The sequence below is a fragment of the Schistocerca cancellata genome, chromosome 6 (assembly GCF_023864275.1).
Source record: "Schistocerca cancellata isolate TAMUIC-IGC-003103 chromosome 6, iqSchCanc2.1, whole genome shotgun sequence".
NCBI classification, from domain to species: Eukaryota; Metazoa; Arthropoda; class Insecta; order Orthoptera; family Acrididae; genus Schistocerca; species Schistocerca cancellata.
Genome location: NC_064631.1, coordinates 392,070,128 through 392,083,693, shown reverse-complemented (window position 1 = coordinate 392,083,693; position 13,566 = coordinate 392,070,128). Strand labels below are relative to the sequence as shown.

General features: G+C 39.9%; 1 protein-coding gene across 1 annotated transcript in view; it reads left to right on the top strand.

Moving 5' to 3' along the window:
• Nucleotides 1-13,566, top strand: part of LOC126088344 (NADPH oxidase 5-like) — a 460,603-nt gene that overhangs the window by 291,616 nt on the left and 155,421 nt on the right. The window contains exon 6 of the mRNA XM_049906479.1: nt 12,408-12,528. Within this exon, the coding sequence (XP_049762436.1) occupies nt 12,408-12,528 (121 nt within the window). The remainder of the gene's footprint in view (nt 1-12,407; nt 12,529-13,566) is intronic.

Genomic DNA, 13,566 nt, shown 5'->3' with positions numbered 1-13,566 from the left:
ACCCCAATGTTCTTTTTAGAATTATGACTGTTGTGTTTATAGTAGTGAAAGAAAGGCTTGTAAGCAAAAAACTTGGTTCTTAAGATGTATCCGTCCAGTTCTGCTTCGCCTTATAATATTATTACACGGCTTGAAGGGAAGACAATATGTAATTTATCAGAGCTAGTGACGCCACGATCAACAGATATCGGAGTAAGACAATTCTAAGATACCACCATATGCTTTCTCGACGTCCGTAATCTCGGACGGTCATCACTCGACTCGGAACGGCCACCCACCATCCCACACACCTGTTACGGCGCCTTGATCTTTCCCTCCCCCTTATTAAGTATGCACCGCAGCCGCCATGAATTTATCAGACGATCGATCGCTTCGGAGCGCAAATGAACCTACGTGACGAGTTTTCAATCTTGCGTCATTACATGCTGCATTAGACTGGAACGTCTCTCTGGAGCACTTCTCATGCTGCATCCATCCTTCAATCCAAGATGTTGCAACGCATGTGCATTTTAGATTATATGTTCAGCTGCGGAACCGTTAAATCGCTGCAATTGCTCGCAATCTACTGGTTATTAACAAATATTAAATAACTCGCGAGTTTTGTAGAGGCGATGTGCAACAAGATGATGCAAAGATTGCCGCAACAACTGAGTACTGTATTACTAAAAACATCGCAGTAATATCAGATGCCACCGTTCGCTTGAAAAAATTTTAAAAAAGCAAACTAAGAAACATTCTGCACAGGCGTGGAATCGCGGATCGATATCAGATTTTCTACCCCTCCCCTTTCTTTCCAAAATGTAATTTTCCGTCACCGTCAGATATAAAAGTGCCACTGATGTCTAGGACTTAAGTAATACTGTTGGCGACAGACGCTGAGAAATCGTATGCAGTGCTTGAAATTCATTCACATTAGGGCTATTGATATCTATATATCAATAGTTTTTCCAAAAATATCGGCATGTCTGTGACATTTTCCCTCGATATATCGATATCGAAATGGCAATTAAGAGTGCCGATATTATTTTATATTACATTTTTTCACAACTTTCGGTATATAATTGAAGTTCTTTTCAAATTATAGTAGAAGATAATTTCACTTTCACTGTGTGAAGGAGTCCTACTACTTTTTGAGCTTTCAGCTTTGACTATGTGAAGCAAGTGTACGTGGCACAAAAGTTGTAGTCATATTGCACTGGGGAGAGGGAATTACGAGATTTCCATGTGAAGAAATAGCCAACAATAGCCATTACTTTGCTATTTCTTCACATCGGTATTCTTCAAAAACAGTTGCTGAAAATAATAAACAAAAAGGGAAATGCTGACGTAATCGGCGCTACCAACAGGAATTGCAACTTTCAGCGTTAAAACGCAATTTTCGCACTACAACTGCGAGGTCGCTAGCGTTGGCGGAACTGAAAAAAAAAAAACAAAAAAAACAAAAAACAAAAAAACAAAAAACAAAAAACACGATAAATCGACATGAAGTGTTCCGGACAAATCCGATATGTGGCGAAACCGAACGATGGACCCATCGGACACCTTTTATTGTGCCACTTACATGAAGTCACCGTTGTTAACAAACTGGTTACCGCAAACCGTCAACGTGCATCGTTTTCCTAACAGTTCTTGCTCTAAGGGGAATAGGTAGGCTGCTAACTTGATGTACAGAACATCTAATAATAAATCAATACTTGAATATACAGTTCTAAAACCGACTGTATATTTACAATGTGCAGCCGATATTTTTATAGGCAGATACGTCGATATTTATTCCGTCGATATGTCAATACTTCTCTTCGACATAATGAAGACCGATAATGATATTCATTTTTAAATATCGATATATCAGATACTTGAAATTTTTAAAAATATGAACAGTTCTACTAATTTGCCGCGCGTGATTAGCCGAGCGGTCTTAGGCGCTACCCCTTAGGATAATTTAGGTTAAGTAGTGTGTAAGCTTAGGAACTGATGACCTTAGTAGTTAAGTCCCATAAGATTTTACACACAGTTCTACTAATTTAAATCAATCTGCCCTAACAGTTCATCGACACTTCAGAACTAACTACTTTAAAGCTTCACTAACTACCAATTCCATTCGGTGACGGTATGCCCACTTTCAAGCACGAGGATGCCTCTGCAAGAGAAAACACTCTGAGGCGACAAGTCATGGGATATCTCCTAATATCGTGTCTGGCCACTCTGCCCGGCGTAGTACAGAACCGTGTTCTAGGGGTAGCGTGTTTGATTACTAATCAAAACATCGGTCCGGGTCCGAAACCCGGCACCGCTTAAATACTGATTAAAAATCAGCATTGGAGGCCGAAAATTTCCGGCGTAAGAACCCACCCACAGTCTGCCAACGGACTTGTCAAAGATGGCGAAGGAGTGGACAGAGGTTCAGGGCACTCTCTTGTCCTTAGGGTGGGAAACTGTCCCTAAAGGCGAAAGAATCAGCACTGATTAACGGCATCAGGATGCAGAAGGCAATGGAAACCACTGCATTAATGACACACAACGTGTATCCACGGGACGTGTGGTCCGTAATTGAAACAGTGCCATGATGATCTCTCCACTGGCAAAATAGTCTCAAATTCAGATCTCTGGGAGGGGGCTGCCAAGGAGGAGGTGACCATGAGAAAAAGATTGAATAACCAGCGAAAGGATAACGTCCTGTGAGTCGGAGCGTGGAATGTCAAAAGCTTGAACGTGGTAGGGAACTACAAAATTTGGAAAGGAAAATGCAAAGGTTCAATCTAGATATAATACGGGTCAGTGAAGCGAAATGAAAAGAAGACAAGGATTTCTGGTCCGATGACTATGGGTTGATATCAACAGCATCAGAAAACAGTGTAATGGGAGCAGGATTCGGTATGAATAGGAACTTAGGGCAGAGTGTATGTTATGTGAACAGTTCAGTGATAGAGTTGTTCCTATCAGAATTCACAGCGAACTAGCACTGAGAATGATAGTTCAGATATGCATACCAACGTCGGAAGATGAACATCAAGAGAGACCGAAATTATATGGGGATGTTGAAAGGTTAATGCAGTACGTAAAGGGAGGTGAAAAATCTAACAGTCATGGGGGGACTGGAATGCAGCTGTAGGGCAACATGTAGAAGAATAGTTTACTGGAGGATATGGTCATGGGATAAGGTATGAGAGTAGAGAAAGACTAATAGAGTTCTGCAATAAATTTCAGCTAGTAATAGCTAATACTCTGTTCAAGAATCACAGGAGAAGGAATATACTTGGAAACGGCCGGGTGATACAGGAAGATTTCAGGTAGATTACATATTGGTCAGAAAGCGATTCCGAAATCAGATTCTGGATTGTAAGGCGTACCCAGGAGCAGATAGTCTCAGATCACAATGTAGTAGTAATAAAGAGTAGACTGAAGTTTGAGATTAGTCAGTAAGAATCAACAACCAAAGAAGTGTGGAAGTACTGAGGAAGGACAAGATAGGTTTGAAGTTCTCTAAGGCTTTAGATACAGCAATAAAGAATATTCCAGTAGGCAGTACAGTTGAACAGAAATAGACATCTCTAAATGAGCTATCACAGAATCTGAAAAGAACAACATAGGTGCAAAGGAGGTAACTGCAAAGAAACCATGGTTAACGGAAGAAATACTTCAGCTGATCGATGAAAGAAGTACAAAAATGTTCAGGGAAACTCAGGAATACAAGGAATACATAAATACAAGTCGCTGAGGAATGAAATAAATAGGAGTTGCAGGAAAGCTAAAATGAAATGGCTGCATGAAAAATGTGAAGAAATCGAAAAAGAAACGATTTTCGCAAGGACTGACCCACAGATAGGAAAGTCAAAATAGCCTTCGGTGAAATTAAAGGGAAGGGTGGTAACATTAAGAGTGCAATAGAAATTCCACTGTTAAATGCAAAGGAGAGAGCGGATAGGGTTGGGTTGTTTTGGGGAAGGAGACTAAACAGCGAGGAGAGAGAGGATAAGTTGAAAGAATACATTGACGCCCTCTGTCAGGGTGAAGATTAGTCTGATGTGATAGAAGAAGACACAGGAGTCTATTAAGAAAAGGTGGGTGATCAGTATTTAAGAGAGCTTTGGAAGACTTAAGATCAAATAAGGCAGGAGGTATAGATAACATTCCATCAGAATTTCTGAAATCATTGGGAGAAGTGGCAGCAAAACGACCATTCATGTAGGAGTCTTGCGACATACCATCTAACTTTCGGAAAAATACCATAGAGACAATTCCGAAGGCTGTAAGAACTGACAAGTGCGAGAGTTATCGCACAATCAGCTTAACAGCTCATGCGTCAAAGTTGCTTGCAAGAATAATGTACAGAATAATGAAGAAGAAAGTTAAGGATATGTTGAATGATGATGATCAGGCTGGCTTTAGGGAAGATAAAGGCACTAGAGAGGCAATTCTGAAGTTGCGCTGATAATGGCAGCAAGACTTCAAGAAAAATGAAGACACGTTCAGTGGACTTGCCGACCTGGAAAAAGCGTTCTACAATGTAAAATGGTGCAAGATGTTCGAAATTCTGAGAAAATTAGGGGTAAGCTATAAGGAGAGACGGGTTACAAGAGCCAAGAGAGAAAAATACGAGTGGAATATCAAGAAAGAAGTGCTTGGATTAAAAAGGTTGTAAAACTGTTCAATCTGTACATCGAAGAAGCAATGATGGATATAAAAGAAGAGTTCAGGAGTGGAGTTACAATTTGAGGTGAAAGGCTATCAATGATTCGATTCGCTGATGACACCGCTATCCTGAGTGAAAGTGAAGACGAATTAAAAGACTGCTGAATGGAATCAACAGTCTAATGGGTACATAATATGGACTAAGAGTAAATCGAAGAAAGACGAAAGTAATGAGAAGTATCAGGAATGAAAACAGCGAGAAACTTAACATCAGGATTGATGGTCACGAAGTAGATGAAGTTAAGGAATTCTGCTACTTAGGCATCAAAATAACCAATGACGAACGGAGCGAGGACGATATCAAAACGAGACTAGCACTGGACAAAAGGGCATTCCTGGCCAAGAGAAATCTACTAGTGTCAAACGTAGGCATTAATTTGAGGGTGAAATTTCTGAGAATGTACATTTGGAGCATAGCATTGTATGGTAGTGAAACATGGGCTGTGGGAGAACTGGAAAAGAAGAGCCTCGAAGCATTTGAGATCTAGTGCTACAGACGAATGTTGAAAATTAGGTGTATTGATAAGGTAAGGAATGAGGAGATTCTGTGCAGACTCGGAGAGGAAAAGAGTGTGTGGAAAACACTGATAAGGAGGAGGGACAGGATGATAGGACATCTTTTAAGACATCAGGGAATGATTTCCATGGTACTAGAGGGAGCGTAGAGGGCAAAAAACAGTAGAGGAAGGCAGAGATTGGAAAACATCTAACAGATAATTGAGGACGTAGTTTGCAAGTGCTCCTCTGAGATGAAGTGGTTGGCACAGGAGAGGAATTCGTGGCGGCCCGCATCAAACCAGACTAATGACTCAAAAGTGCAGGAAATCGACGTGGCATGGACTCAACAAGTCGTTGGAAGGCCCTTGCAGAAATATTGAGCTATGATGCCTCTATAGCCGTCCATAATTGCGATAACTTCCGGTACCCAAAACATTCGCTCGAACTATCTAGAATGTTTAAGCTAATTGCGACTAACTGCGACCCAGTGACATGGCGCACTGTCATCCATAAAAATTCTTTCGTTGTCTGGGAACATGAAGTCCATGAATGGCTGAAAGTAGCCGAACGTAACCATTTCCAGTCACTGAACGGTTCAGTTGAACCAGAGGATCCAGTCCATTCCATGTAAACACAGCCCACATCATTATGAGACCACAGCAAGCCAGAAAAGTGATTTGTTGACAATTTGGTTTCATAGCGTCTGCGCTACACTCTAACCCTTCCATCAACTCTTACCAACTGAAATCGGGATTCATCTGAACAGGCCATGGTCTCGCAGTTGTCTAGTATCCAACCGATGTGGTCACGACCCCAGGAGAGGCGCTGCATGCGATGTTGTACTGTTAGAAAAGGCACTCGCGTCGGTCGTCTGCTGCTGTAAACCATTAACTCCAAATTTCGATGCACTGTCCTAACGGATATGTTCGTCGTTCGGCCCACATTGATTCCTGCGGTTATTTCACGCAGTGTTGCTTGTCTGTTACGACTGACTACGCAAACGCCACTGCTCTCGATCGTTAGCTGAAAGCCGTCGGCCACTGCGTTCTCCGTGGTGAGAGGTAATGGCTGAAATTTGGTGTTTTTGGTACACCCTTGACACTGTTCATCTCAGAATATTGAATTCTCTAACGATTTCCGAAATGGAACTTCCCACGTGTATATATGCAACTACCGTTCTGAGTTCAACGGCTGTTAATCCCCATCGTGCGGCCACAATCACGTCGGATAATATTTCACATGAATCATCTGAGTACAAATGACAGCTCCGCCTACGCAATACCCTTTTATAACTTCTGCACGCGATACTATCTCGATCTGTACGTGTGCGTATCGCTACCCAATGACTTTCGTCACCTGTGGGTAAACGCGTTTCCTTGCAGTGAGTGAGGAAACAGTTGACCTCTGCGAGCGAGTTTCGCATACAGTTCACTAAAGTTGACGAACAGAGCAAGCAGTGAGCTGAACATTTCAGAACCGACCGCTTCGTAGATGGTACAGAAACGATTCAAACTGCAGCCTTACCGCTTGCAGTTACGACAAGCCCTCACTCCTGCTGACGGAAGTTGACGCTTTGAATTTTCGGTAACGTTGCAACAGCTTATGGAAGACGAATGTTGTTAGAAATTTATCTTCAGCGATGAAGCAACATTTTTTTGTGAATGGCACAGTAAACAGGCACAATGTGGGAATCTATGGGGACAGAATTCCTACGCTGTCGTGCAGCACATTCGTGATTCGCCAAAAGCTGTGTGTTCTGTGCGATCTCACGGTTTCGCTTTTTTCTGCGAAAAGATCTTTACAGGACACGTTTATCATAACATACTGAAAACTGGCTCGTGCCACAACTAGAGACCGACAGTGTGCTCTTCACCTACCAATAGAATGGTGCTCCACCCTACTTCCACCATGATGATTGTGAATTCTTAAACAGGGAACTGAGTAATCGATGAATCAGTCGTGGTGAGGTCAGCGGCGGATTTAAAAATTCTGCGACCCCAGGCACACCGCATTACATGCACCCTCTCACCTCCCCCCCCCCCCCCCAAAAACAAATCTTCTAAATAATAACTAGTACCCAATCACTTCACAATTGCCGTTTTGGGTGGGAGCGAAGTGAGCTGTTTTCGTACTCTGCTATTCGTTGTTCTGAAGGACGCGTCAGCGGTCTAGCCGCGCTCAAACAGAACGACATATGGTTCCTCAGCTGTACTTCGTGTACGGCAGCGGATAAAACAAACTTAAAACTGCCTTGCGTTAACACATTCTTCTGTCGAAAGACAACAGAAACGAACACAAGGAAAATAACTTTTCTTTTATGGCCTTAAAAAAACAGCAGAGCGTGTAGGAGACAACGGATTTTTGCTAGACATCAATTTTAATGTTCTTTTAAGCGAAACCGTTGAAAATGAAAATAAAGAGGTTGTGTTACGATCTAAAAATTGAAGCGAACGTGTCATACATTAAAAATTAATACGAATATTTACAGAGATGTTTTCAAAATTAAAATTAAACTGTCGTTTTACGATCTAATAACTTGAATGTGTAGCAGATAAAAAATACGTTCGGTAATAATACGTGAATCTATAGGAAAGCCTAAGATATGAAAATGAGATAGAGATTTCGGTGCACGAACTAATAACTAAATACAGACGAACAAACACAGCACTGGACTTTCTATTACACAATTTTACAGACTAGTGCGGAAAAATCAAATTTGTTTTATAATAGTTAACGTGTAAAGCATTAGGGTCTGTGTAGCTAGATGCTGCATAAGTGGACACAACACCTTTAATCCACGTTAAGGGCTGAACAGTTTTGTGCTGCAGCTACTGCTCTCACCACAGCTCTTCTAACGGCATTAGCAAAGCTATTACGTATTTGTCGACGGAACTGAACTACGTTATTTATTAATACTTTTTCATCTGAGCGTACTCTCTGTTAACGTATATTTCCGCGATAACTATGCATTTTAGCAGACGCCAAGAATACGCATCAGTTGTAATATACTATAGTACCAGTATGACTTGACTGTACGGCGCCGAGCAGCCTGGATCATTTGGGTATTATTTAGTATTGGGCGCCTTCGGTCACATCTGCACATAAACCAGATTTAGTTCCGCGTTCTGCCATCGGCAGTTGTAAAATAAACAGGTAATACGTAGTTTGTAAATCCAATGAATGTCCTCTGATTATAATAAAATCTTATTATAATCTTAAATTTTTAAAACTAATATCAATAAACAAACAAACTCACCAGTGAGCAAAGTTTGCGACTGGCTCGTTGATCATATCTTCATAGTTCAGACGGTTATCAGTTAGAAACTGGACTTCGATGTGAAGAATGGACAAGGCGTTCAATCTCTCTCAGGCAACGTAGACTGTAGATACGATTTCAGTCTTTTAAGAGCCGACAACGAGCGTTCTACTGAACAATTTGTAAGTGTCATATATAGAAATATTCTAAGAGCAATCTCAACATTCGGAAACACGGACTGGAACCTCTTTTCGTAAAAATTTACTCATTTCGACTGATATATCACTAATCTATGAAGATTTCAAAAGTTCTTCGAAATGTACAAATTCGCTAGGAAAGGAAGGCTCTAAATATGTCATGACACTCGGAGTTTTGCTGCACGTTCAGCAATATCGTCAGGTGAAGTGTTCTTACGGTTACTGAAAACTGTGAGAGAGTCCAACAGTGTTCTATAGCTTTCGTTCCTCCTCAGTAATTCGGTGCACAAGTTAAGGAGTACTGGGACAAATTTTTCGACTCTACATTTTTCCCTTCCAGTCAGAAAAAGTTCTTAAGAGCCCGCTTCTTCATCATGAAGCTTGCGTTTTCGTGATTTTTTTGTAGGTGCATTCATAGTCTATATCAGTCACAATCTCCATGGATTTATTTTCATAAAGGACGAAAACATGCCACGAATAGATGCAATAAATCCTACAAGTCATTCATATAATTCATGCAGTATTTTAGTATCAATATTTATACTTCGCAATTTCAGATTTACACTATTAAATCTCTGGAGTATGTCCTTCCATACTGTCTTCATGAATACTGTTTCTAGTCTGCCGAGTTGATTCAACAAAGCTGAAGCCTCATTTTGCACAAGTGGTTTTTCAAACGTCTTGTTGGCAATATGTGTGAGGGCACTGATAACGCCCGCCCAGTTTTCATATAGACTTAAACACGCTTCCTCTCTTGCTGAGCAACGTGTTTTTGATAAACTTTTTACCGTTTTGCTTCCTGGTTGCATGAAAGAAAGTTTATACCAGAGCTGTGTAGAAGCAGAGAAAAAATTATAAAGATTTTGCACTACACTGAAAAATGACCATGCTTCCCAACAACAGCTTGCACCACTAGTGCCGACTAAATTCAAAGAATGTGCTGCAAAAGGCACATTATGCACTTTTGGATTTCGTTCTTTAATTCATGCCTGCAAACCAGTGTAGGTTCCTGACACATTGCTTGCGTTGTCATATGATTGAGCTCTACAGTCAGTAATGTCAATGGAATTTGTAGACAGGACTTTAGCAGTAGTAGTATGAAAGATAATTGATAAACATGTGAAATGTCCGCAGTAGAATCTACTGTTAAAGAGAAATATTTGGCCTGTTTTATTTCGCTTACGATAACCCTTTTTTTCGTTCAGAAAGAAGCTCTATTATTTCATCACAGATGGTTGAAGAAAGAATACTTGTATGTCCCTGCCCTGGATTTCCATATCGTTAAATGTGCCCGGCGAGAAAAGGATCAAACTCAGCTCTAAGTTCAGGAGACGCCATAAATTGAACATTATGTAATGAGTGGAATCTTTCGACGTGTCCACGTGGGGAAGTCCACGACTTGTTAGCTTCTTCACTACTGCAAACACCCTTTTCAACACACTGCGCCAGTTCATTTTTTCTGTATCATCAGATGACTCTTGTTAAGAGTGATAACTCAGAATTTTTGTGTTTTATTGAATTCTCATGATGAGATAAAATATTAGAAATATTTTTCCAATCTGCTATACCTTTAGTAGCAATCGGAGTCTTACCTCCGAACAATTTACATGGTGCACAAAAAACAGCACCGGTGCTACAGGAATCTACTAGAAAATCACGCAAAGTTGATGCACCATTTAAAAGTTAACGGTAAAATACATTTTTGTTCATATATCTAGTTTCATCGCCTCTTGATCTCCTTCAATTGGCAAAATCACGATTACAATTTTGATTAATGCCACCTTGTAAGAGAATGTCAATTGTTGATTCATTGACACACCGTTCTGCAGGATCATCACTAACGAGGTTATTTCTTTTTGTAATGTCTGACTTGACACTTAGTTTTTCATGAAACTCGAAATCAGGAACAATTTGCTTTTCATTTTCAACTTTCGTTTCGTCTGTATTTACTTCTTTTACAGCAGCTGCAATGCTAGAAATATCATCCGTACTACTTGAAATCGAACCAGCAACATTTTTTACGAAAAATTTATCTACTCTGCTAAGCGTTTTTAGAACATTGGCTTCTTGTTCTCGCATTTCCTTCGATAGTTTTCGAAATGCCGCCCCACTTAATTTTGCACGTTTGCTTTACAAAAGAAAAAATAATTGTAAATGGAAAGAAAGGAAGACATTATCCAGTTCCAGTTGTACTACATTGCACACGAGCGCACAGAATTTTCACTTACACACGGAGCGATGAACTGACCAACTCGGATTGCTCGACGTAACTGTGCTATGAAAGAACGACAATGCAGAATAATGTAATGTCATTGTCGCCTGTTTCATTGTTGTCAGTGAACTGTAGAAGCACACCAGCTGACTGGAATTCGTCTCGTAAAGAAAACGGGACGTCCCTTTTTTGGCTTCTGTTTCCCACGTCGCCGGAATTTTATCTGGGACGCAAAAATGTTGTGAATATTCTTGACACTGCCTTTCTAATTTAAAAAAAGTAGTTTCCTTGATTGTTGTGGTGTGTTGTCATTTGAGTGAACACTGCTGTTATGTCTACACCCAAATACACCTTTTGTTCCAACACAAAATAAAAATAACCTTTCCTCGAAGAAAAAAAGCTTAGTTAAGAAGTTCAATATAAAATTTGCAATGCCACGTACTATTCAATTGCACAGAGTGGGAGCTTTGTTATCGTGCAGGCTGTAGCACAATAAATGAGACAAACGAAAGTTGGTTTCTTCTTCTTTTGCCAAAAAAAGTAGCTAAGTAAATAAATCAATAAAATTTTTAAACTGTTGTGAAGTGTATTTCACTCACTATTAGATATTCTGCTTCTGTTCTTTTCGTGTGAACATGTGTTCAAAAATATAAAACATTTCCAGTATCAACATGTTTTGTTAAACGGGTGTTATTAAATCGAAGCTCACATATTGAAGACCACAGAGCCTTCACATTAATTACAATAATGGAGAATTGACTTGATACTTCCCGAAATTTCTACAAGAAATTTAATTTGTCTGGTTTTATATACTGAGGCCCACACATGTAACAGTATTTAAGAAACTGCTGATTAGTTTATCAAAGCTTTTCAGGGGTCCCGCTATTTTCACGGGGAAAATATGGTAGGGTTCAGTAGAAGCCGACAACATTCACGGAATAATGTTTCAAACACTGTATTGTAGATTGCCGTCCTCACAGCTTACTTCAAAATATTTTGAACAGTCATGAAGATGATACCAGACAGAAACCCAATGTTAAATTTCCATTCAATTACCAAGTAAACTATGTATATTTCCAAGCTTGTATTGTCGAATTTCGTTCTTAAGGCTTATTTAAACTAGCAGGTTGTTTAACGATATTAAAAATTTTTGTCGTTTGTAAGCGCAGTTATTTTAAAACGTGAAAGGTTAAAATGAGTAGAGAGCAAAAAATTCTACCCGCTGGGTGAGGTTGATCAATAACAATTCACGTCCTGGCTCATGTGTAAGATTGTGTTTACACCTTCTATACAAACAAACCTAACGGAACTGCAAGCTCATATCAACATCGCTATTGAACTGATTGACAAGGACATTCAGTGGCAAACAAACACTCGGGAAAAGACAGCTGGACGTAGAACGATTTAACAGGAAAGTAACACATCTCCGTGAGAGACAAAATAGCTTTAAAGTACTTTAACATTGCACACTATTTGTAGCATGTGTGAACAAAATATTAACCTTAAATCTAATTTCTGTAATACGTTTCTATTATGTGGACTCTACTTTCAGGAGGCCCTCTGGATTTGAGCAAGGTAACCTGGAATGGCTGGAGAAGCTCTTCCGGCAGACGGTGGGTGACGGAGCAGAGATTCGCCGTGATGACTTCAGAAAAATCGTCGTCTCAAAAAACGTAAGTTGGCAGTTAGTTTTATGGCTTACATAAGAATAAAAAAGATGAAATTCTGAGCCTTTCTAACAATCTGTCAACCAATCTATCTACCACCCGCTGAAGAGATATCAAATCGACAGAGTAGACCATACTGAGAACCACACGACGTCTATTTATTTAACATTAAACTGTGTTTCTCTAATGCCTATCATATATTTCAAATTTATATTTAAAATATCTATTAATTAAATATTAGTCTCTAATTTCATTAATTTCTTTGAGTCTTCCATATTTTCCCCCAATGCTGTCTTTGTGATTATTCTCATTACTGCCGAACTTGTTACTCAAATACAGCTACCTTACTTCATCATTTTTTCTTGATTCCCGTAAACGGTGTTCCGTCTCTGTAAATTGAACGATGGGGGGGAGGGGTCGGTTGGGTTATCTTCCACCTAATTTTCCAAGCGGAGATCGATTATTTCGTCGTGAAAAAAAATGTGAAAATTTTGTATTGTATCTCTCTACAAAGTGGAAAGTGCAGGAGTGGACAGCCAAAAACTGGAAATACTATCAGGATTCGTTCTCTCCAAACAATGCACGAGTCGCCAGACTAAGAGGATAAATTCTACATTTCACATAAGAAGAAAAAATAAGTTCTAGTGACATCTCACTCTACTACTTACGCAGAATGTTGTTAGTTTTACTCTTGGAATATTCTGTGTTGTGCTCTCGTTCTGTCTTACATTAAGCATAACGTCAGATGCGAAGTTTAAATTTGTTGGGTTCTTCTGGGTAATGTGACGGTGTGACAGTTTGCAGCTAGTTCCGGAATAAGGCCAAAAAAGTCGGATCGGAAGATTCTAGCAACAATGAAGCGGTACGAAAACTTAACAGCTTGACATTGTCGACAAGGACGTCAAATGGGAAAGCCAACGATCTTTCGACTGCCCTGTATCACAAACAATTTCCACATTCTGTTATCTTCGTTCCAACGTTCCGTGTCTGATTATTTTTTTAACACTCATCCAATATAACAAGAACACTATGGAAATGAAGACA